Source organism: Oikopleura dioica, chromosome XSR (genome assembly GCF_907165135.1).
Source record: "Oikopleura dioica chromosome XSR, OKI2018_I68_1.0, whole genome shotgun sequence".
NCBI classification, from domain to species: Eukaryota; Metazoa; Chordata; class Appendicularia; order Copelata; family Oikopleuridae; genus Oikopleura; species Oikopleura dioica.
Genome location: NC_137294.1, coordinates 8005015 through 8029021, shown reverse-complemented (window position 1 = coordinate 8029021; position 24007 = coordinate 8005015). Strand labels below are relative to the sequence as shown.

The following is a 24007-nucleotide window of genomic DNA, read 5'->3' as shown; positions in this document are numbered from 1 at the left end:
GAGTAGTAAAATGAATGTACACCATTTGCTCCCAATAAGTCTGACTTAATTCCTTGAAAATTATCTCTGAATTCTTCGTATTGTCGGATTCCATTCGAATCTACAACGAACGGACTGATGCCTCTTCTTAGCATCTTTTTCGTCAAATTGCCAAACTTGAAACTAGGCGTCGTAAATTCGCGGACGAAATTGAATTTGAGAGTTCGTTTTTTCAGCAAAATTTTGGAGATTCTCTCAGAAACCCGGGAAGAATGATAAAATATAGTTTCTCCATTGTAGTCGGGCTCTTATCAGAATAGTACTGCTCAAGAATGGCTGATCAATTACCTTCGAGAATGCAGGACACCATGTGAGGAGTTGACTTTTCAAATCTAGCTAAAAGCACCTCAAAACATTCTTCGAGCATTTTCAACTGATCTGCATCTATATTGTACACAGAGGAAAACAATGACTTGAATATCGACTCGTTACGCTCGTTCTTTTTCGTGAAATCGATCGCATAATTTTCCCACTCCGCTTTCAGACATTAAAAATATTTGCTTCCCTTTTTTACCTGATAAAAGGATGTGAAAAGCACCGATTTGAGCGACATGTTGGACAACAAGAGTAGGGGACAAATCGAAATATGTGTCGATCTCTAGCAAAACGAAGAAGGTGATCGGCGATGCTAAGTTCTTACAGCTTCCAATGTCTGCTCTGTTGATACACTAAAGAGCAGGATAAAAAGTGAATCATATAATTTGATAGCCCATCATTGATAAGCATAAATTTGTCTTATAAAATCTATCAAATACGTTTATCCCGTGCGTATAATCCGGAGAGGCCAGTTGAGTCACTAGACTCCCACAAATACTTGCATCTCCTCAAATGTTCGAGAGTATTTGGTTTTCTTGAAAAACTTCGACGAAGAGAACTGGTTCGTTTTTGATCTTTATAGTATTTTCGAAGAAGTTGGTGGGCTTGCTGATCTTGCAGCAGAAGAAGCACTTTTCTGGATAAATCGTAAATCGAATCATCGTCGCCAACATGGAGAAAATCAAGTAATTCACCAAAGAAAAAGTCAAGCTTCTCTAATAAATTCATCAAAATTGGCAATGTGTTTGATTTTTTTTCCAAAATGTTGTTTTAAAATCAAGCGGAAGTACTCAATCTACGTCATTCTAACCTTCTCCTTCTTCATTAGTTTTTATTTTGAAATCTGCACAAATAAGACAAAATACTAATTTATCAAGTGTTTATTTAAAAAAGTATCCATATGATTAGAAAGCAGTAGGTACATATTCTAGTTATTATAACTGGAAATAAATTAAGATATTCTGATTAACAGGAAGAGTATAATTTATATGCCTTTACATTAAGGGTCGAGCATCGAAGGTTGCTTTGTCCGCAAGTTTTTGACGTTTTACCAGGGGCACTCTTTGGTCGCGAGAATCTGGAGATTTTCCTTCTTCTGGGTGAGCACCCGAGTGGCGCATTTGCAGCATCCAACATCAGCTTTCTTGGTTTGATTTTTCTTGACGTTCTCGATGATCATTCCCAAATCAACTCGGCAGCGTTGTGGAAGCTTGGCCAGTCGTCTGTATACATCGATTGCCTCTTGGTTTTCTTTTTCGATCTTCTCCTTGGCAGCTTCAAGCTTTTCGATGAGCATTTCGGGATCAAAACGCATTCCGGAAGAGCGCTCTTTTTGCTCTTTTGGCCTGTGCTTTAACTTCTTTTAGTGAAAATACTTGTTTCTCACAAACAGTACTGTAGGAGAGCTTTTATAGTGACCCAGCGAAGTGCGCCATCATTGATAGCAATCTCTTGAAATCAGACTAGATAGGTTGTCAAAGATCTTGCTAAAAAAGTTCAAAAATCTCCTGCATTGCTGATAATCATCTCCTCATAATACTCACTAATCTATCTTGAAGTAGAAAACTGTCTTATATTTGTTTATTGCACGAAGAAAAAAAGGCCTATAAAGATCATGAAGTCGGAGGTTCGAATTTCGTTTGACGAGTTCTTATTATGTATAAAGGAGTTTATCGGTGTCTTTTGAAGGATAATCGCTGGTTATTTTAGTGATTTATATTTTTATATTAGAAAATGGAATTGACGAGGATCCTTTATTATCCTACTTGACAGTGAAGGCAGTTGACTCAACGCAAGTGACCATTGTCATCTCATTTTCAAGCCTTCAACAAAATTATCTCTCAAAATTAAAACTAATCTCCTCACAGAACTTCTTTTTGGACCATGCCATCTCTGCACCTATCTTCGATTGGAATGGTGACTGACTCTGGCTGCGCATCGGAAAACTTGAAGAGAAGAAAAACGAATCGCAAAATTTGCATGCTCTCTTCCTGCACGTTTTCACGAAAGACGTCGTTGTACGTTGGAAATAATTTGGATGCACTTTACGAGGTGCAGCCGTCCGTAATGCAGAATCAAAATGTCAACGATTTATTAAGTGTACAGATTCGTTGAAGTTTTTACAATCGTCTAGGGCCGTCAACACTTACCCAATCGAAAATTCATCAATTGTCTCAATTTTCTATTGTGTCGAAAGAAGGTGCATTTCCTCCAATAGCTAAACTTTCTATGTTACTTTGATTTCTTCCAAATCAACCGGTGTAATTTCGAGCGATTGCGTACCTTTGGTTATTTCGACTTTTGGTACAGAAACAGTTGAGTTTTTTCGGGGTGAGCTGAAAACACTTCCTTTCCTTCGATAGGACTTCAGGCATTCGGGGTATTGGGTTCCTCTTCGAATAATGTGATCACGTGAATAAAAGGCTGAACTTACTTTTCCATATGACAGTTAATACTATTTGAGAGTTGCTCTCTTTCTTTCTTGGCTCCCTCGTGAGGTAGATCTGACCGGTATTTGATTATCCAAGGCAATGCACTTCAATAATACCTGGTTTGAGGCTGCGGCAGCCGCAAGAAACGAGTTTGTGTATTTTAAGGACCAAGCCTTGCTGGCCCTTCCGATGGCTTTTGAGGCGGACGGAACTGGGGCGGCGATGGTATTCAGCGATTTCAGAAGCGGTTTCGTGTCGATTGCAGTATTGCGCCCAACCTAGCCAATTAAAATATGATAATGATAGTATCAATATTGAATAAGAATTACCTTGAGCACACATGCCACGAGTCGGATCAGTAATTGAGTGATCGGCACCATGGGCAAGAAGTAGCCGAACTGTATCGATCTGCCCTAAACTTTAATGCGTAAGTTTGTTTCTCGCTCTGAGCTAAGAAGAATCGCTCTTTTTGGAAGTGTTGCATGTGAATAATGCATTTTTACTAAATCAATCCTTTCACCTTGAATAGCAGCTTTCATCAGGGCGGAAAAGCCACAGTGGTTGCGTCGATCCAGATCCACTTTCTGCGTCAAAATTAGCTCCACGACTTCGTAATGACCAGCCTAGATTCATTTCGAACGGTAAATATAAAGTCTCATACTTGAGCTGCATGAATCAAAGCCGTATTCCCTTCATTGTCTTGTGTGTCAAGCTCTTGTGTTGCAAGTTCAATTAGTTGACGGAAAACTCCACTCCAGCCGTATTTAGAAGCGGCCTATTCGACAGATCAAAATCTCGTTCCGTCGACAATCAAGTTTTTTCGCCAAAAATCAAAAATTTTACCGTCTTTTCGTATAAGTCACATGTTTTATCAAATATTAAGTGCAGTTATTAGTTTAGAGGTGCATTAGTTTAGCTTCACAGTAGTTCCTTATTGCTGTCTAAGTTCTTGGTTCGCGTTATAACGATTTTCTGTTTATTTTATTCCTTGTCGTTGAACTTGAAATACTCGTCATCTCTGTATTTTAAGGATAATTCTATCGATTACGTAATCGATCTGTGATCCGCTTCATTGCTGCATTTTCGCCGTTTTTGTCGATCCGGTTGAAGCTAATTCAATAATAATATCACGCTCATATGTTTATCTTTATATTGTAAAGCTTACAACATCGGCGATTTTTTTTTGAATTACCATTGCTGAAATCTTTCAAACTTTGCAATTTTTCGGACGATTTCAGCCTCCCCTTCGCGCGCCGCAAACATCAGTAGTTTGAAAACATCGTCTTCCGTCAGTTTTTCCAAGTCCCTATCAAAATTATTTATGAGCGAATTAAGGCGAGCGAGCCTTTATTCCCAAAGCCATTACTCAACTACACAACGTTTTTCCCCTCTTGATAGCTCATTTCAAATTGGAAACGCGCCGTTTTCCTTTTGAATACCTTTTTGAAAAGTTCCTTTCTTGAAATCTGCTAAAATCCTGCTAGAATTTATCAATGGATAGCTTTTTTTCAAAATATTTCCAAAATAATTTACATGCAAATATATCAGTTTCACCAAAGAGACTGAGATGCTCACAGACGGCTGTCAAGAGTTATCGAGTGTGGCGTGCATTTAATGAACGAACGAAAATTGACGATTGAAATCAAGGAGGTGTAATAAAGCAAAAACATTGATGAACTTACGCCTGTCCTGTGGTGAGCTGAAAGTAATCGGGCTCAGATGTCGTTCGTATTTTCTCTATGATTGCCTCTTCGTAGAGATTCGTCATTTCCAGATATTCATTTGGCAATTAACAGCTACTTCTAGGCTTTCTTGGCCAGATCGATCTTGAAAATGTATAAATACCTTTTTTCTGAAGGAAAAGTCTTCGAGCTGATTCGGAGAGCGCCCGAGGCGAGTTGCGCTAACGCGATGGCGCTACAGACTAATGGCAATTATTACTTCTCTGTAGTTTGCTAAAGATGCATTTATGCTATTCGCATGCATGAAAAAATCCATTACGCCTAAGACATGTATTGACCGATGCATGATAATTTGATAAAAGGTGAATTTAGAATGAAGCACATCTTACCGAAAACACGTGGGAACCATAATTCTATCCCAATGACAAAAGACTTCTTTCACAATGAATACGTGAAGTCCTTGACAACTCGATCATCCAGAAAAACTCCTAAAATGAGGTCTTGAAATGTCTAGAATGTACAATTTTTGTAAGCCAATCATAAGTTCATCGGTAGGTAATTAAACTGGATTATGGTTTCTCCGTCCACAGCATAACTCGCAGCTGATCGGGTTTTTATAGGCCCGGAATTGTAAATTCCCACTCTAATATTTATGATCCATTAAATTCTTCCCTCGCTGGACTTTTTGATTGATTTTCCCGCGCAGTGTTAGTTTTCCTGTTTTCTTTTTTGCTAGAATGAGGGTTTTTCCATCCTCATTCTTGTTTCTTCTTGTTAGGATTACTGAATAATCAAGAGATTTATCAACGAAGTTCATTTTCTTTGAATCATAATTGAGGAAGATTCTGTAATCTGGAAAAGGCCAAACGACGGCGACAAGTTGGCAAAACTTCGAATTCAATGCGCTGGAAGAGATTTTGGAGGATCAATTGATTGCTGATGAAAACATAAAAGGAATGGATCTCGCGAATGAAAGCCTAGAGTAGTTGGGGTTGCTATCTATTTCTGTATATTTGGACTAACAGAAAGATAAAATGAATATAAAGTAAATGTATAAAAAGGAGATACGTTTTACTTTGAATCGCGCTGATCTGGGATGAGTTTTGGATTTCCCGCGACTCGGGGACCACGGTCGCGTGCCAGCTGCTGTTAATATCGCCAATTCCTCCTGTAAGTAAAGAAGTTTAAACGCTGAAGCAGCAGCTTTTTTCATTTCAAGATGCGACAACTGTTACGGCGGACTCATGGTGCGGAGTTGGAAAAAAATTCCCTCGTTTATGCGGCTCCGATGGTGCGTGCTTCCAATGCTCGTCGGATTCGCCAGGCCACGATATCAGTGAAGTGCTTCTTCCTTCACGCAAGTTCTGGGCGTCAGCTATCCAGAACACGCAGGCGAAAGCGAAGGCTTCAGTGACCGTGAACTTACAGGCTGATTATCAGTTGAGTGGACTCTATCTTCAACTTGGACCAGGAATAACGCCCAAGAAGCTGACAATTGGTTAGTGCAGTTATGTTGCTTATATTCGCAAACCATTCTGGTTCATCTGAGAGCACAGATATTGGATAATATCTATGTGATGTACTTAACATGTAATCAAGAGTTGGAAGAGAGCTCGGGTGACGTCAAACGTCTGGCACGCGTCAACTTTGACGGCGAGTGCGATGCAACACAACTTCAAATTTCAGGTAAGTCAATGCTTCGCAGAAAGTTTCTGTAGAGCATTATTAATACATTTGCATTAAGACGTGCAGGAGATCTGTCAAAACGAGCCTGCAAGAGCAAACGGGGAAGTTTACGTGAACTTTCTTTCTCGTAGACCGAGTCAATTCAGCTTGGCAACGTCCGACAAATTGTCTGCTTTCATCAAAGGCAGAAAGCTGCGACTTGTTTTCCAAGAACTGCTCAAAGACGACTACACGACTGTGAACAACGCATTTTACTCGCTCCGGCGACTAGCGCTCTTCGGAAGATGCGATTGTCATGGATTCTGTACGTACAAGAGATTCTTTTTTATCGACGGCGAAAGACCGACGTAAGAAAAACATAATTTTAAGCTAATTCCTGCATGATGGAAAGTGGCGAAAAACTTAAATGCGAAAAGTGCAATGGCGGTAGATATGGAGCAGAGTGTCAGTTTTGCGAGGGATTTCTGAACGAGATATATAAAGGCGACTGTCCAAAGTGTCAGTGCTCTGGGTTTAGCAATCAATGCGTCTATAATGACGAGGAAGACAAAGTCTCATGTGTTAGATGTACCGGAAACAGAGAAGGCGACAAGTGTGATGTTTGCAAGAGCGGATTCTACTTCGCGAATGGAAATACATTGAACGAATGTATCCCTTGCCAATGCGATGAGAAGGGAACCGCTGAGTGCGATACGATGGGCCAGTGCATTTGCAAAGATGGCTACTCAGGGGAGAACTGTGACTCAAGACCCGAAGCTTTCGTCGAGCAAGAAGATAAAAAACCGGACAATGTTTTTGTGGAAGAAGTATGTCAAGATTACTCGTATGACTGTCCTGCTGGCCTCATTCTTTCTGATTCCTGCGGTATTGTCAGCATTAAGGCTGGGGCAGGAGAATATCGGATTTTCAAAATGTCACTTTGCAAGATAAATTAATTCCAATGCGACCGACTGTTTCCTGTCCCTGAAAAGCCTAATTTTGTGCGCAAGCTCCAGAAGTGCTCGTTTATTCTCGATAATAGATCAACATCGAGTCGTCAATCATCAATTAGACTAAATGTGAAAAATCTAAAGACATTAGAGGACTTAGGCGGCTTTGCCACTTTTACAAATCTAGAAACTGGCGATCACATACATAGGAAACCGGTTTGACAGTAAAAATGAAATGACGAGTCTTCTGACTGGTTTCTATTCTGGAAATTTCGCGTCATTTTGTTAAAACCATCTAAAGAAGGTTCATCTCGGACTCGTCGCTGGCAACATGTTCTCGTCGGGTACGCGTCCAACTCACGATCCCTTCAGAGACAAGCGGCTTACTACTTGATTTTGCCTGGGCAAACTCACGCCACACAGATGAAGGTCGATGCTCTGAGCTAACGCCGGAAGTTTTGGTTTCATGAACTTGATTAATTTCGTGCTATTTATTTGAAAATATAAGTTGAAAACCCATATACAGAGATTCTCAAGAATCAAATAAGCGATTCAAAATCTGCGCTGCAAGATTTTTTAACACGATCAACACGAATGGAAGAGCCAGATCAGCAACAAGTACTTGCCAAAATCACAAAAAATTTCGTCGATAAGTTTGAGGCAATCAAAGAAAAGTACAATGTGAAACTTCAACCAGTCAAGAAAAGGGATGTAAGCATATGTCTTTTCTTACGTAACCAACAATATTTTTTGACTCCATTAATTCCAAAATGTCTGGCTTGTCAAGCGCGCATATGAGTTAATGTGTGTTAATTGTGTGCGCTCGCCTTTGATAGCGAGAGTCGCAATTACGCAAGGAGGCTTCTTTAGTCGGTGAAATTATTAGTGAGAAATCCGCTTGGAAGCGGCTTTCCATCCCTTTTGCAGACAGTTTTGACTTTAGTGGCATCAATGAGCTCCGCGTCGCGAAGCCAGTTTATCCGCTCGCGCCAAATCAACGATCAAATGCAGGCTCAAATCGATTCAACACTTGCAAAGCTCGAAGTTCAATTCCAAAGTGTCCAAGATGTTCTTCAAGAGTTAGAAGACGAGATGGACACTGTAAAATCTAGTCTTCACGAGGAAGTTCACCCGTCTCAGATTCAACGTTTAGAAACGACTGTCGCCAAGCTTTTTGTATGTTTAAGATATCAAGACTTTTTATTAAACATAATATTTTAAGGAGAAAGAAAATGACTTCAAAGATCTCTGGTCAACAATCCTAGAAGATTCGAAAATTGAAGCTGAACACACCTCAGATCTACTTAAAGTCGTTCTGGACCGTTTTGGAAGAGCCTCCGAAGAAGGAACATGTTGGTTCAGCGATGGCACAGGAGTGAAAACTATCGACCGCTATTCAGAGTCTGACTTTGAATTCGTGCCCGTTGAATTCAGAGGATCAGCTGGGTTCTCAAAGGCACCACTTGCTGATCGGGATTTTTTCCGGAGGTAGATTGGCTGGAAGAGTCCGATTTCATCATCGAGTTTGATAACTTGGAATCAAGAAAGAGTTCCAACACGAAGGACCAGTTCTTCATTGAATTCGAGAACGGCAACACGGTGACCGGTGATTTGTCTAGAACCGTCGACGGTTTTAAAGAAGCTTCGGCTCATTGCTCAAAAGATGGAAAAATTCTTGCCGTGATTAAAAACACCGCAAATCTTAATGCGCTAGTGGAGAAGATTAGTGACAAAGAAGTCGACGGGCCGGTATTTCTCGGATTGAAATTTGGCATTTACCCAGTTCCTTGGACGTGGGAAGCGCGAAACGTTATCAGCCCGTGGAAAGATGGTTGGGCAAATGATCAGCCAGCGGCTAATCCTGATAAAAGATGCGTTGCTGCCACTGCTACAGGATGGATAACTCAAAATTGCGATTCCAAGCTGTCGCATTATGTTTGTCTTGGAAAGACGGGAGAGGGTAAGCACAGATACTACATTCAATCCATCGTTGGAGGAGGAGCGACATACGCTCAGGCCGTGAAAGGATGCCGAGAAAAACGTCGTGTTCTAGCAGTAGTTGCTACCGAAAAACAGGATGAAGCCCTTCTGGATGTATTCAAACAAAATTCAAAGATCGCTTCGGCTTGGATTGGACTCAAATCTAAGGGCGGCGACACGGAGGAAAAATGGCAATGGGTTGATGGAACAATTGCTCACGACATCAAGTTATCAGAAGATCGGGCCGCCACCAATGGCTGTTTGGCGGTGAAAAAGGTCGAGGGAAAAATGCAAATCGGACTTGTTCGCTGCGATGTGTAAGTATTTCAACTCAAAAACAAAGTTCAACTTTATTTCAGTGAGGGATCTTTCTTATGTACCGAACTTTCCCACCATCGAGAGCGACGGCACATTGTGCATCGGCCTGACCGCGACCCCGCCTCTATCATCCATCCTGCACCAACTTATCGGGAGTTTTTCGAGGGCGTAAGCGACGAAGACTTCACCGACGTCATTCAATACGATTGGCAGTGGCCGCGTTATGGCTGGCTCGCTGATCAGGCACGCTGCGTCGACGTGATTATGGAAACATATTTAAACCTGACAGATTTCATCGGGTCCATCGACTTGTCGGTAAACGAGGCAAGCTTTAAGTCAGAAATTGCAATGGAAGGACTTGAACATGTTCTGGGCGCGATTGAAAACGATGAACATATTTCTAAAGCGAGTGAACAATGGGCTGAGATTAGCGCGAACATGGATGACGCTGAAGCTGCTCTGGAAGCTCTCCGGAAATACGTCAAAGAACTCGATGAAGCTGAAATCTTGCTCAAAGACATTAATTTGGAATCATTTAAAGCGCTCCAAAATGATTATCTGCAGAAACTCGAAGAGCTAGAACGGCAGTGGATGTGTGAAAACATCGACTTTGGCGAGCTCCAAATCCCGAATTTGGGAGATGAGAATCTGTATGAACCTCTGTGCATAAAATTCACTTGGGCTATGGATGAAGTTCGAGCGAAATTAGCAAAGCTGGATGAACAATTCCAGCAGTTTTTACAATCAGATTGCTGGGCTGACGTAAATAATGTCTATTGTGAAGATGTAACGCCAGTATCACTTGGGTCTGGCATCCGGAATTACGAAAGTTGTGATGGAGTTCTGGTTGATTTGCTTGGCGAAGATCAGGAGCAACAGTTTCACTGCTTTATAGGAGACGCAGATTTCCATATTCGTAGCGGTGCAGAGGATATTGTAGAAACTGAAAGAACCCTTGAGGATCTTCGTTATGATCTTAATGATCCTAGGTTCACCGGGCCTGAATGGACGGAAGCTACGCGCCAAGCGAATAAAATTGGAGAAGACATTTGCTCTGGAAAAGTCGAATTTTCTGTTGATAGAGAGCTTGAATACTTTGAACAAACATTTTCTGATCTCATGCCTGGATCGTCGCACTTGCCTAAACAGCTATCACCAGAAAAAGCTGAGGCAGACATTCTCGAAGGAGTTCTGGAACCAGCCAAAGAAATAAGAGCGGCGCGTGATAACATGGAAGATGTTATTGACTTTGCAAATAGATTCGATCTTGATACTGAACCAGATAATATAATCGACTACATGAATGAAATCATAAAGATTGCAGAAGACGAACAACTGCCAGGCCTAAAATTTAATGATCTCCCCCTGGTAATACTCTTTAACATCGTTTACTCAGCAATAATCTGAATCTAGACAGAAAACCTGGTTAATGAAAATGAAGAGGATAACATTGTTGCCGACTTCGAAAAATATCTGAAGGCGAAGGATGACTTTGAGGAGGAGTTAAAGTACTTGGAACATTTGGTCGACTCTTCAAGAGGTCTTTTGAGTCGATTTGACGATAATATGAACTCAATGAAATTCTCTGGAAAGCAGTCTGTTGAAGTATCATTTATCTCAATCGAACGTTTTTATTTCATTTTTTAGATCAACGATCCACCTCCATTTGACGGACACCATCAATTCGAGCTGGAATTCAACCTAAAGCTTGATTCTCTTTCAAACAACATTTTGACTCTAAAAGATGGAGACGGGTCTCAACTTATTGTGGAAACTCGACGTGGTGAGCTATTTGCAAAGCTCGTGGAGTTTGACGAAGCGATCGTGCTTTCCACTGGCAATCCTCTCATTAGAAACATATGGACTCGTGTAAAAATTTCATCTTCTGGATCTGCCATGTTTTTGCAATTCTACGTTCTAAACTGTGATGATCTTGGAAACAATCTTGATCTAGAGCGTGAGGATGGAGGTGCTGCAAATCCCTGTGATCCCAAAGCGAATGTTGCGTATAAACAGTTGGACGCAAGTTCACGCCATTGGCACATTGACTCAGATCACGATGATTACGAAATGACTTTTGGAGGAGGATACAGTGGCCGGGACAACTTATTTGCTGTTTCAAATCCGATGGTCAATGGTCTTGCAGTTGGACTTTACGACTCGACCATTCTAGACGTCGATACAAATCATGAGTTGGTTGTTAATGAGCCAATCATTCACACAGGCACAGATTGACAATTGAATAGGGTATCCGAATACAATTATTGAACATATGATTAAACCAGGACTGGTAAGTGATAAGGTGGACCAAAGCTTGAAAAATATTTGTCAATCTTGATAGCCACTTGCTACAACATCTTCAGCAATAGTGTTGAAGAAGTCGACGGCTTCGGAAAGAGTCAGCACCATGCTATTGACACTTGCGTGTGCCTCGATGGCGACGAGAGTTACTTCCAAATTGACGCGTCTAACTTGCAAATGATTTACAATCAGCGTCTCCAAGTGCAAGTGGACTTCATCCAAAATGCACCAACTCAAACAGCACTTGTTACTCTTATTTACAATGAAGATCTCGGTTCATATTTGGCACTAGAAAAGTTCGGGAATCTTTTCCGCTTCTCGTTCCGACCTAACTGGGATGAAGATACTGTCGTTGTGGAAGACATCGCTGGACCTCAAACTGACGACTCATACCTTAGGCTTTACTTCGGAATTTACAGAAAAGGGAAAGGCAAGTGAAACTATCGCACCATTATCTTATTTTATCTAGATAAATTCTACGCTGTGGTTTATGCAAAAGCTGATGAAGACGGGAAGACGAATAGCGACATTGTCACTCAAGAAATTTCACAAGTTACTTGGAAAATTCTATCGGACAGTCTCGGCGAGTCACCATTGATTTTTGGAGGTCATCACTTGAGAATACCTTCGTGGATTGAGTCTGAACTTGATTCTTTCTCGGCACCGGAACGCTCACTGGCTGCTTGTTTGCGATTAATTAATATCAACGACGATTCACTGTAAGTTTGATTGATTTTTAGCTTGTATTTGGTGTAAACGCAATAATTAATAGGAACGCTGAAGTATACAACACAATTGACGGTGTTGGCATTCACCGACATAGAGACACAGCAGACCGTTATAACTTCCACTTGGAAGCGGAAGATATAATGCACTTCGAAGTAGAACGTTTCAACAAAGAAGATCAACTAACGTTTTCATTCCACGTGAGCATTCAATAAAATAGGTGGTGGTCTAAACTTTGAAGTTCTTACGTGCGATAAGAACTTCGTGTGGCCTAAACTTTGATCGTTCCCATGTGCGATTCTTTGAGAAAGTGGCCTAAACTTTGATTCTTCCTCTGTGTGAAAGTGGTCTAAACTTTGAATTTCCCCTGAGGCGCTCTGACTAGTTCCATGTGTCATCACCTTGAATGAAAACCGTAAACCTAATTGGTCTGCTTAAAGCGTAGTGGCCTTAGCAGGCAGTGCTCTAGTCACCGATGGCAGAAGCGCCTCCGGGGAAATTCAAAGTTTAGGCCACTTTCTCAAAGAGTCACACATAGGAACGATTAAAGTTTAGGCCACCCGAAGTTCTTATCGCACATACGAACTTCAAAGTTTAAACCACCACCTATTTTATGCATCTTTTGTAAACAAGAAAATTTAGAGCGAGAATTCAGTCGGTTCAGTTGCCCGATTCGGACCAGTACAACTCTCTATCAATTCTGATTTTGCTGAAGTATCTGGCTGTTCATCTCGAGAAGTAAGCTCATTTTCAATAAACGATGACATCGAGCACGTCGTCCTTATCCGACGAACCTCGCGAAGTCATACAGTCGTCGAAATTTCTCGATCAGATGGGTCTAATTCTCAATTTGAAATTGACTGTGAAGGAAACGAGGTCTACCATTCACTTGTCTTCGGCGGCGATGGATTCCAAGGAAAAGTTCAAAAGATTCCCTTTGAAATTCAAGTCATAATTAATGTGCATTAATACTTTGCAAGGTATACTTTTGAACGAATAAAAGGGATAATTGCAAGACCACTTGTCTTTAATGAACAAGGAATAACGACTGATATCCTAAACGAGCTCCGCTGCCGCGAACCTGATGAATGTGCCCACATTGAGTTCAACAAGAATGCTAGCAATTTCTAAATGCCTGAACAGTTCAACCCTGCAATAAATATCCCATGCGAATACTATTTTGAATATATGAAAGGAGTTTTATTAGAATATTAAGTTGGGAATACTTTGAATGGTGAGTCCTTTGGATGTGCACGATGCACAACCTTGGGCGAAGAAAGTAAAGTAAAGAAAAAGAAAAGAAGAACTGGTACATGATTGTTCCATTAGAACTTGTAATTTGTAAGCTTGAAAGTTCTGGCTACGTTTAAAGTAAAAGAGTTATACTTTGACCATTGAAAGCAAGTTTATGACGGCGTAACAATAAAAGAGAAACAGAAAGAGAATCAAGCAGGGTTTATGGGAAGCTTTATGCCCGGTTATGCCATCAGGAAACCAGTTTGATCTATTATTGGAGTTTTCATATCAAAAATTTTTAGTAAGGAAAGATACTTCGATTACGATCGACTTGGGTGAATACTGAGAAGAGGTAGCGGGTGCTCTTTTCGTATTCGTTAGCCAGAAGAAATTTATAGCGGTGTTTTGATGGGATTATCGAACATAAAGAAAGAATCGCCGGGAAAAGTAAATTAGTGCGCCTATATCTAATGTTGAGATAAAGACTAACGTTCTGGATTCAAAAAACTTGAAGATGGAGAAATTTATATGAGAATAATTGCAAGGACCTCTGAAAATTATGGGGTAATACATCCTTAACCAGTGCGCTGATCCATCTGGATAGGTCTACTTAATGTAGCTAGTGAAAGTACAGTCTAAAACAGTGACTGGATACTTAGTCGGGAACTGATATGGGTTTCTAGATAAAAAATATCACCTTTTTGAGGCGTTACATAAAGAACAGCATAGCATAATTCGAATACATGATATAACTGACTTGATGAACTTTCGCTGGAATTTCTGAATTCAGGGCACAAACTGAGAAGCCGAACATGCAGGGGAAGACACTTCAAAGGTCAGATTTTTCTTGACACGTTGGACGGCAGCAGAGGAGGATACTACCGATGGAACTGAGGGTGGCTTTGAAATGGTCGAATACTGAAAGGAATAATAGCAATTCGCTTGTCCAAGACCGACTTACTTTGGGAGAAGGATACTCCACTAAGGATTGGAACTCTTCGTCACCAAGTGCCTGAGTTTTGTAACTGTTTGAGAAGACGACCTTGACTTCGCCATGTAGGTAAAATCGCGTTCCCTTCAAGGAACTTAGTGCTCTAAATACCGACGTTAAGTTTTTTGTTGATAGACAATAGCCTCACTTAAGTTGGATGAGGTATCGTAGTTTCTTTGTTTCTTTGTGCACGGTGCGATGTCGAAGAAATGTTCGCGAGGAGGGAGGCATATCGTTGAAGTCGTAAGAAATCGAGAAGAGGCGCACGACCGAGCCCTCTGGGTTGAGCAAAGTCTGAAGAAGATCTTTAGTACTCTATTCGTTTATAGTTACTATAGGACTAATTGTTGATCAATGCAGTTATCTTACCAGTTGAATGTATCCAGATTTAGGGATTTGGTAGCCGGATTTAGGTTTCATATTTCGCGAGAGCTTCACTGTCCCCAAGTAAGGCGAAGGTAGAGCTACAAGTGAGTCCTCGTCTGTTGCAAAATGCCGCACAGATAGGTTCTAAAACAAAAATGTAAACATGATTTTAAATTAAGGTAAAAACCTTTCTCAGGTGGGCTGGACAGAAGCTTCCAATCGCACCAATATCGATTGAAAATCCTTCCAAATTTCCGACACATCGCAGACGCTCTTGTAAAATAGATTCCTGAAGGATTATTATCTGTTATGCCAACTCTTCAATAGGGAATAGATGTCGGAAAGTATGCTCCTTGATTTACCTCGAAGTTGACAAGGAGCGAGCGTGATACATTTCTGCGGATAGTTGGAAACTTAAATGATTTGCGCGATTGCAAAGGTCCCTCAGGTTGATATTTGAGTTGTCTTTCAATCGGCTAAAAATGAAATCAAGGAAGAGATTATAAATAGATCCCTTACTGGACTTGTGAGTAGATTCCTGACTGTGCCTGTAGTTGAGGAAATTTCTCGTCGAGTAATCTTGGAAGGGGGTGAGTAAAGGTCATCGTCCTACAGAGAAAACTGTGTTTAGTTAAAGGAATCGTGCAAGTTAAATGCAGTCACTCACGAAATAAAAGGCGTTACTTACCAATGCTGAAAAGTTCGAAGAATGAGCATATCCTGAGTCGTCCAGCAACCCGGATAATCTTTTTGAAGGAGCAGGACTTGACTTGGCGGTCTTCGCTATAATCGAGTTAGCGAGGAAAATCAATCTCTTTCTTACGAGATGAGGAGGAAGAACAAGCGCGGATTGAATGGTTTGGTCGAATGGGCTCAGGTGTAGCCGGCGGAGGGTTTTTAGGAGAAAGCCCAAAGCAATCCGAAGTGGAAGCGAAATGAGGTAGATCGGCCGAAGCAGAAAGAATGGAGAGTATATCCGGCACGGTTGTGCGCGGCAAAGACTCTATGGACACAAGCAATTCTTTCCCGCCATCTAGCGGTGCAACTGGAAGTTTCTGGACGTTCGGCGAGAATTGAAATTGGGAGTTAGGGTCTAAGAAATCCCCTGATCGCTCGCTAGAGGAAAAGGTTGAATCGAGACAATTCATTGCGGCGATGCCTTACCTAGATTGAATTGTTACTCTGAACTCGGTTTTGAGGATTGCTGTGATGGTTGAAAAATGAAGGCTGCTTTTGAGGGCCTGGTAGAAAACGCTTTGTCGAAGTTGAATTGATGAGGGTGTAGCTGCGGCGTCCTGCGCCGGCTCTTGTTTTAAAGTCATTTTCCATCGTTCTATTAGCACACGTCGTGTTCGTCTGGCTGCGTACAGATCAACTGTATAATTACTTTGCGTCTAAATCACTTCTGTTACTCCCTTCTTAATTAGGGCGTTTATTAGCTCTCGAGCATCATACCTGCTGAGGGTTGTTTCTCGCGGCTGGGTAGCTAATTGTTCGACAGCGGCTGCAATTTCTGAGGTTCGATGATCCATCGCCTAGAATTGTCGGTATACTTTTGCTCGTCTCCAGCCGATTGCCTGAAGAAATTGTTACATTTCCTGACGACAGGAACCATATATTGTTATGTTAATGGGTTATGTCGTTGAAGCAGACATAGAGTGGGTCGAGACTAAAAGACGTCCTGAACTGATTGCTAATTTTTCAGTTTCCTAGAATGGCCATAAACGAAAAGAAACGATATCGGGGAAGCATAAATTATGCTGCATAATATATACTCAAACAATTGTTTCAGGACAGATTTTCTGATTACTTAAAATTTTTACTGAGTAAATGAGATTAACAACGGACGTGAGAAGTGAACTTGAAAGAAATAGCACTAGGGTCGTCTGGCGCGGAGCCAATGTTTCTCGCACCCGTCTGACTCTAATCTGCACTCTGACAGTCAGAATAGCCAAACGTGCTTCACTCTCTCGTCGCCATAATTCTATCACAATATTGAGCGCTCAACGTGGCTCAAGACATTAGAAAGTATCATTTCGCGACATTTATTTTGATTTATAAGCATTTAGTCTACAATTCAATGGAACCATGTGACTGAATTAATTTCTACCCTTCGTGCGTTTTAGAGAGCTCTAACAGCTTTCTTTTAGTATTATTTCTCAAATAAACAGCTTCAAGTTTGAAATAAAAAATCTCTCGTTCTTACAAAGAGTTTACGTCCAGGCGTAGTCAAGTTTTTAGCTTTGTTTTAGGCGGCTTGTCTTGGCGGGAAAAGTAAAAAACGCAGCTCCGAGCCTTTATCAGAACTCAAAGCTGCTTCGTTACGTTCCCATCCAAGTTGAAAAAGTAAAAAAATTCTCAAAGTGTGAGTTTTGTCTTGTCGCTTATGGAAGTGAGCTTGGGAGAAAAGCAGTGGGTGGGCGACAAGTCGAAAAGTTGGACATTTATTTTGATGGTTCTAGACACGACGCAGAAAACGCGTGTTCGTATTTTTCTGGTGGAAGAAACCAACTCAGCACGAGTGGTTAAAAGCGCCTCGGCCGCATTGAGCACACAAAGGAAAGAAATCCTCCGCCGACAGACAAAATCACAATAGCCGAAACTCAACCAGCCCGAAATCAATTCTGGACATCACTGTCTGTCAAAGACGAGAGCAGCAGGGGTCCCTTTTCGGATCAGCAAAAGTGAAATAGATATGAGCCCGAAAGTTTATAGTCTTCAAGGGAAAAGACGGAATTAATGACATAAACCATAAATTGAAACGACGCTTCAAACCGTAAAAATAACTGCGAGTCTATCTATTTCGGATAGAGTCACGAGGTTGAGGCGGGGATGGGGGCTAAAGAGTGTATGCCCCGTGGAAAGATTGTTGTTTCGTTTGCTTTTCGGAGTTGGTGGTGGATAATACACCGTCGTCTATATGCCCAGTCACACGGGGGCGCCTTGGGGCAACTTCTGTCTCACCTTTGACTACTCTAGCGAGCTGCTCAAGTATTCCCTCCGACTGATGCATCCTCAGCTGGACATGGAAAACTATCGTCAACTGTGTGGGGCAATAGGTTATATTTCGTCGAACTTCTTCCTCGATTCTGATCTTTCTTCTATTTCCCTCATTTTCTCGAGAGTTTCTTTCTTTGTGCGGTTGACGAGAGAGATCGACCACTTATCTAGAATAGTTTTAGAAACGCTCTCGTAAACAACTCCTGCCCAGGCCTCGCCTAGCTAAATACTAACAGGTTCATTAGGAGCTAGTCGATGAACCAAGTGCCACAGGGAGGCTAGCGAGGCAGCCCAAGAGCAATGGCCAGGGAAGCCAATCCAGGCGCTCTATTCGCCAATTGGCCTTCCTCATTGGCCAGCCCCAGCTCAGGACAAATAGAAATACGGACCGAACCACTCTTTAAGAAAGGGCCGAAACCGTGTATCAGAAAAAGGCAAAGAGGACCGAACTAACTGCAGCAAGGAGAAGCTCTCTCCGCCGACTCTACTCACTCCCGCAGCTCACGCCCATCACTCTTATCATTCCCCCATCAAAGATCTTTCGAGGAACCTGCCGTGGAATCGACAAATTTGTAATTTGTCGCCAGCACCTCTATTTTAGAGTCAGCTTTCCATTTCGCTTATTTAAACGTGTAAAACTATCTTACTTAACAATTTCATAGAATAGCCAAAAAGTGCGTTTATGAGCAGGAGTGAGTCCTCGTTGATTCCTCCGCATTTTTTCTCTTTCTTTGGGAAGAGGCAATCTTCGAGAAAAGAACGAAAAGCTTTTTTCATATTGTATTTATTCTTTATATGTTTAAAAAAAGTGACAGGAATCGCTATTCGATATTAGTGCGAGAAAGTGGTTGTTCGGGTTTGCTGACGTGCGGTTATTTCTTCCAGAATCTTCCTTGGAGGACGGTTCTGTGAGTTCTGACTGGCCTCATCATCGAGAGTTAAGTCAACTCTACATACTTCTGAAGTTTTACTTCGTCTTGCTCGATTTTGACATTGGTTTAGAGCTGGAATCAGCAAATGCAATGGAATGTCGTCAGGGTCACTTGTGTAACGGATTTGCTCGCTCGATCGTTTTCTCGGGCGCGTGGATTTCTCTTCTATGATTTCAATTTCTAAATCAAGCAGGTGATAAAAACGCAACTCTTGAAAAACTCACCTTCATCGGAATCTGAGATAGCTATAACATGAGGATAATTCTTCTCGTTTCTTCGAGCGCCGAGAACTTGGCGCATGGACTCTGGAAGAGCGCAAGGAACAAGCGGAACTGTGAGTGCGGATTTCTTTCTCCTCTTCGACATCACATCAGAGTTGTTTTCATTGTGGGAGGACATTGATTTTAGCAACCGAGTTCTGTCGTTCTAAATTTTAGAATCTAAAATCTAATGAGTAACAAAATCGCCGACAATCAACGAAAATATGCGGACTGCTCGAAATGAAAATGACATTTTAAAAATTAAACTCAACAATTCAATTCCAAAGCTCTTCTCTGTGATTTTTGTTGACCAGTTGTCCGATCCATGTGAATGCAAAAAAATGTGCTGAGTACTGACGCCTAATTGGACGAGAAAAAATTCTTCGGAGTGACTCAGAATATGAGGAAATTGGACAATCGAGAACAAGGAAGAGAAAAGCGAGAAAGAAGATGGGACTTGAGGGGAATTACTGAAGCATACTAGAAGGCAGGTGGAGAGTGCTCTGCTCTGGAGACGGCGGCGGCGCGAGTGATAATTGGAACCTGCCGCCGAGTACAGGTGTCCAGCGTACTTGTTAGTCGCCGCCAATTTACGTTCCTCTGGAACTCGTGGCTACTTCTTCACGTAAAGAAGTCTATTTGACCGGCATCTCTTTCATCCTCACCAAGTTTGACAACATGAATTTCTCGCGCTTCGATTATCTGTTGCTTCCCTTGATTATAAATTGAATACGTAAAAGTAATAGCCCATCGGAGGAGGCTCATCCGGTGAACAGATCCCGGGAAATTGTTTAAGATCGAGTGCTATTTCTTATCCTCCTTTCCATTTTTCAGCCGCTTGAAATGTTCTAAAATGAAAATGTTTTAAAGCGCGGCAGAATCAATGCTTTGAAAATAGCCTTCAACAATTTCTTTCAATTTTTACGTCATATATTGGCGAGTCCGAGGCTAGGCAAATCCGACGGTAGCCAAAAAAATTTTTCTATTTAATTCTGGTGAGACGCCAAAGACCAGTTGGAACAAGAGTTTTCGATTGATTCAAGGTTACAAGCATGGCGTCTAATCCTATTCTCGTGCCTTGACCGGATATGAGAAATGGGATCACGAGCGGATCAGACTACCGTTTTTTTTCTCAGATTATTCGAGGCGAAATACTTGCGCCAGGCGCCATATGGGCTCTCTCTCACACATTGACAGGATTAAATTGAGCCCAGATGCGCCCAGGAAACTGATTTCAAGCACTTTAAATTTAAAGACAAATCTAACCAAGCTGCTCTGAATTCACTAGGAACGCAAATGCTAATTGTTTCTCAAGAGCTGAAAAACTCTTTTTAAGGAATCTGGAATGGAACTTCCGCAAAGCATTCGCTTGACACATTTTCGAGTCTTTCAGAACATTCCTTTTATCAGAACTGCTTTTCATTTTTGTGCATTTTGTTCTTGAGTAGATACACTTAGCAGCTACTTCACCCTTTTAGCACAGAATTTCGCGAGAATCCACGAAATATTCGCACCCTCTATCCACAAAATAAAGATTATTGTACTCGACGAAAAAAATAAGATTTTAAATTTTGGTAAACGGGTGAATGAGGATAATTAGTCGGTTAGGAGAAGAGTTGGGTTGGGTTGGCCACCTTGGAAATATTGAATTTGAATTTCAGTTGCACACTTTGAAAAGCGGAAGTGACCGTCGCCAGTTGGCCCTCGCCCACCAATTTTCTCCAGCATCTCAATGGGGGCCATTTAATTAATCTTGACTTTAAATTGAGTCCGTTTGGATTCTGCCCATAATTTCCATTTCAGTTAGACACCACTCCTTACGCCCTTATCCTCAACCTCAAAGGTGAATTAAGTGCAGGATCTTCATAGTGAGTTCACGCAAGTTAAGGGTATTCTGCTCTGCTTATTTCTTCACTCGTATAAAATTATGATATGTACTTTGAATGATGTGTATAAATTCATATTTACGTTTTAACATCTTACTTCTTCTCTCATGACTGTGACTCTAAACGTTTTCTCTCGTAAACTTTAGTTGGCGTTTGATAATCATTTTATTTATTAGCAAAATCTTTTGCAGAATGAAGCAATGAAAATAACCCTATAAATGATTTCTGTCAAAGGCGAAATTTTCGTCAAAATCGAAAATTTATATTTTTTCCGGCCAATATAGAATTCTTTCGTAAGGATCTTGCCTTAGGAAATTGCTTTTTCCTTTATGTGGCGTAAGTCTTATTTGACATGAGTTATGTTAAAAATTATGTTTATAATAATATTATAAAAGTCGATGGTATACCTAAAAGTTTAAGTTTGAAAAGGATTATTTTCAGTGGAGCGATAAGAAGCGTGCTGACTGGGGCACTTCCTGAGCGTGGCAAGGCTAAACTTCCTTCTAAAGCGCGTGTTTAGATCAGATTCTTGCTCAGATCAATCGATGGCGTTTACGCGATTATCGCTGGCTGCACGCGTTGCTAGAGTTGGGATCGCGAGGGCGCCATCTTTCGAAAACGGTGGCGAAAAGGCGCTCGTTGGCGCTCGATTCAAACGTCAAAAGAGCGCAGACAGTACAAGTCCCTAAACACTCCTCTTCGAGTCAAAAACTATATCAGAAAATCAAAAAGCGAAAAAGATGACTATTACTAGAGAGTTCCCCGCCGCCCAGCAAAATCAAGATATGAACCAGAATCGGCGGTTTCCCTTCACCAAGGTCTGGATCGACCTCATCACTCTTCTCCAGGATAAAGTAAGTTCAGAGAAAATATTTAAATATCCAGAAAATAGCGCTATGAAAGAAATACTTCTGAAATTGATACAGATCTAATTTATTCTTCAAGGTTACAATGAAACGACGATACATCGTGCGCACTGCCGCAGAATCCGTATTCACAGGAGCGAACGCCGTCGATGTTCTGCTGCGTCATGTGCGAACGAACCCAGAACTCTTCCCCAACCAGAACTTCGGCCGCAGTAACTGCGTTCGACTGTGCCAGCGATTTCTTGACCTGCGCGTCTTCCTACCAGCAAATGCCAAAGAAGCCAGCCAACTCAAGATCAACTTTGCAGACTCCAAATTTGCGTTCTATCGCTTCAACGAAAATAACGACTTCATTGGTGAGTCCAATTTTTAAGTTTCGAAAAATTAATTCTCAGGGAGCAACTTGGCATGTAATTTTCTAGGCCAAACAGGGTCGATCTTGATCTTGACATGACCGTGAGTTTTGATAAGGGATTAGAGCTTGAGCCTGAACTAGCCTTGAAACCGCGCCGGCTTAAGGAACATGGGCAGCCAACCGGTGAACCTGCGCGATCCAAAGCTCGCTAGTTTTTGGATGGTGACAGAAGGAGCCTCTTGAGTTGAGATCGATCTGAGATTTTTTGAATTGAGCAAGCTCAACATAAACTCTTGACTGCTATCGATTTCTTCAACAGTCAAATTAAGCTCAGCTGAGCTTATCAAATGGATTAGTACCTTTCGCTCCATTCCCAAATTTGCATGTTCTCCCTTTGAATAACAATAATGCCTTCTGTGTTGTTATTTTTGTAACACTTAGTTTTTCAGGTGCGCCGAAAGTCACGCGATGCATGAAACGTTGTAATTCGGAAACTGACCTCAACATCGTTAACCCCAAACAAGCAAAGGTCACTTCGGGCTCGAACCTGATGAAACTGGTGCCCAAGAACCTTCGACGATCCATGCGAAGACGATCTTCTTCTAAGCCAGCCGGAGAATTAGACGCCATTGACGAACACTCCGTCCCAGCTGCTTCTGAACTTGAGACGACACTTCCTGTCATCAACGAGGGATCCAGAGTTGCAGACACACCTACTCGAAAGCGCCGCCTCTCTCGATCAAATGCCTTCAAACTTCGCAGCTCTAGAAAATCCTCCACTAGCTTGACTGCCTTCGAATCAATGGAAGACTTGAGCAGCGTCGGTACCACCCCAAAGAGCGTTCGCAGACGAAGTTTCGCGATGATGGTCTCAAGACGTAGCTCCCTCGAAGCTCGCAAGAAGGTCAAGTCGGTGGCTAACTTCAATCTTTCCTTATCTATTGCGCTCTAATACTATCTCTTTCTCTCAAAACTGTTAATAAGTATTTTGTACAAAAAGCTGTCCAGTATCAAACGCGAAGCCGCCGCTTCCTGCCAGATTGGATGCCACGCATATATGAACCACAAAAAAAAACATTCCTAAATTCAACGCCTGGAAAAACGACCCTACCTTTGATCTTTTCCGCAAATTCGTCTTGTACATACCTTATCTCATGTGAATAAAAATCAAAAAAAAAATATTTTTTAAAACTTTCTTAATTCGCAAAACATAAATTTAGAATAAGTTAATTAGTTCAAAAAACTGAAGCAGGAATTAGCAAAAGCGAATTCAAGAAGTAGAAATGGAACGCTTGTGGCAAGCCGAGCGTGTGAAAGAAAGTAATTACCCCGTTGTTATCTGGTTGGATCTGGCCTGATTTTGACGCTCGCCGGGCAAACAGTACGGCAAAACAGTACATCTGCTTTAGCCTTTTGCACTTTCGAAGCACCCGATAAGCCCCTTGAGCCTTTGCAACACCTTATGGTTGGAGTTCCCTTTGGTCTCCGAAAGAAATCAATTTTTCCGAAATCTCATTGCAAATAAAGCCGATTGCGAATATTTGAAGAGCGCATTTATCAAAAGGGCTGAGCCGCGTTATCGGCGTCATTTTCGCGATGACAGCCACTTTCCTATCGCCAGAAATGGACACCACTTCAGACTCCCGCCGACTTATCGATGTTGCTCCACCTAACTAATGCTAAGTGAATGATGTTCTCCCTAAGAAA

General features: G+C 41.6%; 5 protein-coding genes across 7 annotated transcripts; 3 read left to right on the top strand and 2 right to left on the bottom strand.

Annotated features, from left to right (window-relative positions):
* Nucleotides 1-4983: 4983 nt before the first annotated feature.
* LOC145709120 (laminin subunit gamma-1-like) lies at nt 4984-7305 on the top strand. The gene is made up of 7 exons (XM_081786802.1): nt 4984-4996; nt 5570-5638; nt 5688-5966; nt 6068-6154; nt 6213-6458; nt 6524-7035; nt 7126-7305. The coding sequence occupies exons 1-7, from the start codon at nt 4984-4986 to the stop codon at nt 7303-7305; spliced, it is 1386 nt and encodes a 461-aa protein (XP_081642928.1).
* A 1260-nt stretch (nt 7306-8565) lies between these two features.
* LOC145710631 (uncharacterized) lies at nt 8566-13041 on the top strand. Its single transcript, XM_081788425.1, has 7 exons — nt 8566-9380; nt 9423-10749; nt 10795-10986; nt 11029-11605; nt 11723-12112; nt 12152-12401; nt 12455-13041. Exons 1-7 carry the CDS (start codon nt 9352-9354, stop codon nt 12621-12623), a joined length of 2934 nt encoding a protein of 977 aa, XP_081644551.1. The 5' UTR covers nt 8566-9351; the 3' UTR covers nt 12624-13041.
* Nucleotides 13042-14320: 1279 nt separating this feature from the next.
* Nucleotides 14321-18146, bottom strand: LOC145710633 (uncharacterized). Of its 2 annotated transcripts, none has more exons than XM_081788427.1 (12): nt 17966-18146; nt 16457-16578; nt 16166-16395; nt 15825-16117; nt 15690-15784; nt 15521-15610; nt 15364-15477; nt 15189-15290; nt 15005-15145; nt 14784-14929; nt 14606-14738; nt 14321-14562 (listed from the first exon to the last, which is right to left on the bottom strand). In XM_081788427.1, the coding sequence occupies exons 1-12, from the start codon at nt 18012-18014 to the stop codon at nt 14431-14433; spliced, it is 1647 nt and encodes a 548-aa protein (XP_081644553.1). In that variant the 5' UTR covers nt 18015-18146; the 3' UTR covers nt 14321-14430. The 2 variants fall into 2 exon arrangements, with proteins under 2 accessions (XP_081644553.1, XP_081644552.1); XM_081788426.1 differs by lacking the exon at nt 17966-18146 and adding an exon at nt 17208-17392.
* Nucleotides 18147-18777: 631 nt separating this feature from the next.
* LOC145708728 (uncharacterized) lies at nt 18778-19549 on the bottom strand. 2 transcript variants are annotated; one of them, XR_014134858.1, is made up of 3 exons: nt 19405-19510; nt 19158-19359; nt 18778-19113 (listed from the first exon to the last, which is right to left on the bottom strand). XR_014134858.1 is itself a non-coding variant. In XM_081786426.1 (3 exons), the coding sequence occupies exons 2-3, from the start codon at nt 19330-19332 to the stop codon at nt 18833-18835; spliced, it is 456 nt and encodes a 151-aa protein (XP_081642552.1). In that variant the 5' UTR covers nt 19333-19359; nt 19466-19549; the 3' UTR covers nt 18778-18832. The 2 variants fall into 2 exon arrangements, 1 of the variants encoding a protein (XP_081642552.1); XM_081786426.1 differs by having other exon boundaries at nt 19466-19549.
* A 2129-nt stretch (nt 19550-21678) lies between these two features.
* Nucleotides 21679-23481, top strand: LOC145707389 (uncharacterized). Its single transcript, XM_081784908.1, has 3 exons — nt 21679-21933; nt 22025-22301; nt 22750-23481. The coding sequence occupies exons 1-3, from the start codon at nt 21820-21822 to the stop codon at nt 23250-23252; spliced, it is 894 nt and encodes a 297-aa protein (XP_081641034.1). The 5' UTR covers nt 21679-21819; the 3' UTR covers nt 23253-23481.
* The last annotated feature ends 526 nt before the right edge of the window (nt 23482-24007 follow it).

Excerpts from the sequence above, each read along its gene's own strand:
- LOC145710633 (XM_081788427.1), bottom strand. The coding sequence starts at position 18,014 with ATGCATCAGTCGGAGGGAATACTTGAGCAGCTCGCTAGAGTAGTCAAA. Across the intron at positions 15,478-15,520 it reads GGAATCTACTCACAAGTCCA|CCGATTGAAAGACAACTCAA; the intron begins GTAAGGGATCTA and ends TTTCATTTTTAG. Across the intron at positions 15,291-15,363 it reads CGCTCCTTGTCAACTTCGAG|GAATCTATTTTACAAGAGCG; the intron begins GTAAATCAAGGA and ends ATAATCCTTCAG.
- LOC145707389 (XM_081784908.1), top strand. The coding sequence starts at position 21,820 with ATGACTATTACTAGAGAGTTCCCCGCCGCCCAGCAAAATCAAGATATG. Across the intron at positions 21,934-22,024 it reads TCACTCTTCTCCAGGATAAA|GTTACAATGAAACGACGATA; the intron begins GTAAGTTCAGAG and ends TTATTCTTCAAG. Across the intron at positions 22,302-22,749 it reads CGAAAATAACGACTTCATTG|GTGCGCCGAAAGTCACGCGA; the intron begins GTGAGTCCAATT and ends TTAGTTTTTCAG.
- LOC145710631 (XM_081788425.1), top strand. The coding sequence starts at position 9,352 with ATGCAAATCGGACTTGTTCGCTGCGATGT. Across the intron at positions 10,750-10,794 it reads AATTTAATGATCTCCCCCTG|ACAGAAAACCTGGTTAATGA; the intron begins GTAATACTCTTT and ends ATCTGAATCTAG. Across the intron at positions 12,402-12,454 it reads AATATCAACGACGATTCACT|GAACGCTGAAGTATACAACA; the intron begins GTAAGTTTGATT and ends AATAATTAATAG.
- LOC145708728 (XM_081786426.1), bottom strand. The coding sequence starts at position 19,332 with ATGTCCTCCCACAATGAAAACAACTCTGATGTGATGTCGAAGAGGAGA. Across the intron at positions 19,114-19,157 it reads TATCTCAGATTCCGATGAAG|AAATTGAAATCATAGAAGAG; the intron begins GTGAGTTTTTCA and ends TGCTTGATTTAG.
- LOC145709120 (XM_081786802.1), top strand. Across the intron at positions 5,639-5,687 it reads TAATATCGCCAATTCCTCCT|ATGCGACAACTGTTACGGCG; the intron begins GTAAGTAAAGAA and ends TTTCATTTCAAG. Across the intron at positions 6,459-6,523 it reads ATGCGATTGTCATGGATTCT|CTAATTCCTGCATGATGGAA; the intron begins GTACGTACAAGA and ends CATAATTTTAAG.